Raw genomic sequence first — 5055 nt, 5'->3', positions numbered from 1 at the left:
CACCCAAATTCGTACGATCTTCTTTATCTTATTTACATTCAGAATTATTACGGTCTGTTCCGAAAGATTTTGACATGTACGTAATATTACATGTATATTTATGCAAAATGCATCTGCCTGGAACGTGGAGGATTGATTTAAGATAACAGTTGAGATGGCTGGCACTCGGCAGCAATAAGCACTACCAGTGCCAGTTCACGTCCACATTAACTTCCTCTGCTTAGGCATGGCCGATGGTCCTCTTTCACATACTCGCTTAAGTAATATTTTCCGGGGACTTATTACTATATTACTACAGCCTCGCATGTACTCCAGAAACAAGCTGACAGTAGACAATAGGGTTTATATACAATACGTATTACTGCCCACATTCATCAGACAGTACTTTACAGGTGTGCAACAAAATTTCATCTTCATCCAATTAAGTGATTTATTTAACAGAGGAAACAAAGATGGGGATGCCAGTCAAGTTAGCATATCTTTGTATGAGAAGCCCGGTGCTGACAACTGATTGGTGCTGTAAACTGATGCACAGTGCTATCCCTAATACCCTAGTAGCTGCGTGATGCCTTAGGCATATATTCACCCAAATGACTCTCAGAAAACTTGTTTCTTGCAGGCAGCATCCTAATAAATTTGTTAGGGCCTTTCTTGTTCTGTTTCATTTTATCTTGTTCCTTGTTCTGCTTCTGTGAGCTACCAGAACACAAGAGGCAAATCCAGAGTCCATCAAGAGCACTTGGACCACAGCCACAACGATTTGTAGATTTACTTGAGCATGCTATACAAGAAGCAGATCAATGGATGAAGAAGTTTCATGGACAAGGAGCTGCATTCTTAGGGTGCCGTGGTGAGGATTGCATTCGCTGCAAAGCTCGAGAAAATTCAGGTTTTAACCTTTTAATGGGCATATCCTGCATAGATCTGAGCCACGAGTATCAGCATACCATATAGGATACATAGTGTAAACCTACAACTAGAAAGCAGATGCAGGTTGTACATGCTTCAGTGGTAAGAGGCGCATGATCCTAAATGATTGTTTTAGATTGTCCAGCAAAGACAACTATTGAACAGGATTCAATATAAGAAAATAGACCTAAATGGCTCCTATAGTTCTCAGATCACACCCAAAAAGGTCGATCCCAAAAACCACTCACCTTGGAGAACCCGGACGTTTGTAAGGAAACTGACCAAGCATGGATTTCAAGGCACCAAGAGCCTTTTCAGCAGCCTGAAACAAAATGGTTTTCAGAAAAGAAAGGGGCAAAAAGAATCATGCGACACAATCATAAACACATAAGTTCCATGTGGGAAATAATTCTAAGGGAAGTAAGGGGAAGAAAAGATTATTTTGGAGGAAAACAGAGTACCTGCGATTTTGCTTCATCCCATGTTAACCCAATTCCCTTGCCCAATACTTGCCCATCAATTTCAACCTAAAATGACAAAAGAGAAGAGTAGTCAGCCAAAGAAGAATCACCATACTCTTTTCCATGTCCTTTTCCATTTTCCTTTTCTGGGTAAAGGAAGATTTAAGATCCAATTTCACATCAAAAAATAAACAAAAGATGGATGTGAGACTGAGATGCACACCATGAGAGCAGCCTCATTTTCCTGGTTCCCATAATGAACACATCTTTATGGTTCAACCATAGAAGTTAGAAGCCCAAAGCTAAAAAACACAAGAGAGTTTTGCTAAAAAGTGATGCCCCTAGAGTGTATTTCTGGTACGCTTATAGCAGTCAAAACATCCAGCAAGTCGGGAAATGAGACTCAACTAAGACACCTCGTAATCTTCATGACTTAAAGAAATAACTGAGCTACATCTGAAACCACTTCAAAAGCATGCTCCAGAACCTAACTGTTCAACAGAACTCAAAACTATCTGATTAAGATCCTTCAATATATGAATATAAGCTTTCAGGCAGCCTACGAGAAAATGGTTTCTAAACCAGCCATTTCATCCAAATGAAAATATTTCCACATGCTTGATATTGGAAGGTGGAGAGATATTGGACGTTTTTTAGTATTCAACAGCTAATCATCAGAAAAAGTGAAGTACACACAGTTTAACAATAACAGGACGGCATTTTTGCATGTAAACCTTAACCAAAAAAGCCAGCAAAATGTCTGACCTCAGCATACACTTCGGTTTTCTGGCCCCGATTACTGGAAAACTGGGGTCGAGTTTGAAATGCAACACCAAGCCCCTCCATATTGCACTGAAGAATTGAGAACTAATCAATTGCATGCTAACAGCAAAAACACTCAGAATCAATGTAATCCCATGGAGAAGTGTGCATTTCAGTTCTGATATTTACTAATTCTTTAAGCGCAGAGATTGAACTCATTGATCTCTTGGAAGCTTCAGTACTAAGGTCCAGAATCCTTGGTGGCGCCACTGCTGTTTGTGCCCTAGGCACTGACTGATGTCCAACAGAGTTGACATCACCAATGAAACCATTGTCTTTCAGTTTACCCACCCTACTCCCATCTTCAGGCATATTGCTGGAATCAGGTTTAAGCTGAGACAAATATTTATCTGAGAAGAAACAATTTACAACGGTCATAATTTAATAATTATGCTTAATTGTTAAAAAAAAAGGACTTAATATTTAATAACAATATAAACAAATAAAAAAATACTAATGCGTAAATACTATTAAAATCCTTATAATGTTAAAATTTCATGTCAAAAAAAAATTCAGTTATTTAAGGAAACAATCCTTAACTTTTTCTAATATATGCCAGAGAACTACAATAACATAACAAAGAAAGATTCAATAAATCATTCTCTATCTATTCTATATAAAACTATATATACACTCTTCGGGCATCCAATTCCAAGCTCGAGCTAAGCTTGTAGTCCGAGCATGTGAATTTTGGCTTCTCACATACAAAGATTTTCAGGTTCTTTCTCTTCCTTAAACTAGTGCTGCCCCATGAGGTGCAAACCCATGTATCTATATTGGACCATATTCCAAATTCCGATATAGGATCGATGGCTGTCAACTTCTGCCAATTTCCAGATCAACAATTACATATTTCAAGCGACTCTCTGGCTTTAACTTCTCATTCCTGTGAAATTGATTTTGGGAGATCAAATATACTGTACACATCTCCCCAGGAATAGATTGCATTAAGCCAAAGAATCATTCAAATGACCCACTTATAGTTAGTCAAAGTCTAATCAAAATCAACTTTTAAAGCTAATTTTCCATCAGTAATTTCTCCATATACAAAGGAAAACAAGAACTAATTCTACCCCAACCCCAAGCTCCACCTTTCCCTCTTTTCACTTGTTTTCTTTTGGAGGCAAGTAATAAAACAGAAGGCAATGAATTCATCATTAGTGCACTGCACCAAAGATGCAGTCATCGATTCTCCCAAGAGTTCACAACTGCCGTGAACAAAAACATATTAATGATGAGAAAGGCAGATCACATATATACATTAAGTAGACTTCCACATCAAAAAGAATACCAGGGACCATTCATTTCAGTATTAGGAAAAAAGCAAGCATTTGTATGTTACCAGCCAAATATAAAAGAGATCCTTCAGTAGCATGCCGCTGTGCTTCCCTTCTTGTTCTACCAATTCCTTCACCAATTCTCTCTCCTGCGAACAAAACCTGCAGAAGACCACAGATAATACAATCTTGATGGAATTAGAGACCATATTTTTTGAAAGAAGGAAAGAGATAAACAGACAATAGGGATATAGAGGGAAGACAGACATGCGTGCATGCACATACACAAATGGAGGGGTTAGAAATTTAGGAGAGAAGGTGATAACAGGAACCATTTAGTTCTCAACTGATATCTTCATTAGCAAATATGACAACTAACAAAACTGAGTCTGAACCCACCTTTACGGAGAACTGAAGTTCTGTGCTTGATACTAGGGCTTGCTTGAACTCAACCTATAGGTATTTGATGCAACCATCTGAGGACGAAGTTGAGACCAGAAAACTAAAGCAAAAGAAATCAATTGATTTTCACACCTTTGTTCCACATTTGAAAGCAATATCCTGTAAAGCTTCAGTAGAATTTTCACCGTATGGATCAATTTGTCCAGCTTCAAGATCAAGATCCTCGTTTGCTGAAGGTAGCTGAGCCATAGCACTATCCTCACCTTGAAAATAGGAACACAGCTTATTACCACTACTTCAGTTCAATGCTTGGTAATGAACTGTAATTTTTAAGAAAGAATAAACTAAAAGCAATTGAAGCAGACATCATATATTATCAGAGAAGATATAATCATATTTCAATAGAGATAAGTATCATGTAGAAAAAGACATGAGCAGCACAGAGAGCATCCAGTGATTTTCTATCACAGCTTTCTCAATTTTCCAAGAAGGCATATAATGATGGATCTTTAATGATATTATACGTGTAATAAGTAGGGATTCCAACAAGAATCCTTATTAATACACATATCGTAGAGCCCTATATGGATATAATCATATAGAAAGCTCACTAGTAATAAGTTTGACATTCAGATGAGGAGATGAAGGAGGTATCTTTGATGAGATTGGACATGTAGTTATTTCAGGGTCTAACAAAGAATCATGTTAAATAAACAGATATCACAGTACTCATATTGGTATAATAATAAGGAAGCGCACTGCAATAGGAAGGGTGGTGACATTTTGCATTTTAAGAATTTACCACATGCTGACAAGTGACCACTCCAAAGTCAAAAGCATTTTAGCAAATGACAGGTTTTTTGGAGATTCTAATGTACATGTAAGACTAAATCTGACTTATCTGGTATAGCTTTCTTTCTGATGAACTTGACTTACTAGAGAAAGAATGAGAATCAGGCAGTGGTTGACTTAATCTTAACAGTTTTTCTCTTGGAATTTCCTGCATATATATAATGTTAAATCACATTAGTACACTTGTTAACCATGAAAGCCATTTCGACTTCTGCATCAACTAAAATCCAAGACCAGCACAAACGAGATAGGCGTTACCTCCTTCGGCAACCTCTGTGATTCAATAACTCTGCCAGGTGAGACGGAAGTATCCACTTTGTGAAGAAAGGGTG

The 5055-nt window shown here is 37.6% G+C and overlaps 1 protein-coding gene across 1 annotated transcript in view; it reads right to left on the bottom strand.

The window, feature by feature from the left end:
• Positions 324-5055, bottom strand: part of LOC105167922 (RNA polymerase II C-terminal domain phosphatase-like 1) — a gene marked incomplete in the record, with an annotated part of 9140 nt that continues 4408 nt past the window's right edge. The window contains 10 exon segments of the mRNA XM_011087802.2: positions 324-924; positions 1158-1231; positions 1371-1436; positions 2136-2222; positions 2322-2542; positions 3535-3631; positions 3869-3922; positions 4004-4134; positions 4808-4871; positions 4982-5055. Coding sequence (XP_011086104.1) covers positions 816-924; positions 1158-1231; positions 1371-1436; positions 2136-2222; positions 2322-2542; positions 3535-3631; positions 3869-3922; positions 4004-4134; positions 4808-4871; positions 4982-5055 — 977 coding nt within the window.

This window comes from Sesamum indicum, linkage group LG8 (genome assembly GCF_000512975.1).
Source record: "Sesamum indicum cultivar Zhongzhi No. 13 linkage group LG8, S_indicum_v1.0, whole genome shotgun sequence".
In the NCBI taxonomy this organism is placed as follows: domain Eukaryota; kingdom Viridiplantae; phylum Streptophyta; class Magnoliopsida; order Lamiales; family Pedaliaceae; genus Sesamum; species Sesamum indicum.
This window is presented reverse-complemented; position numbering and strand designations above follow the sequence as displayed.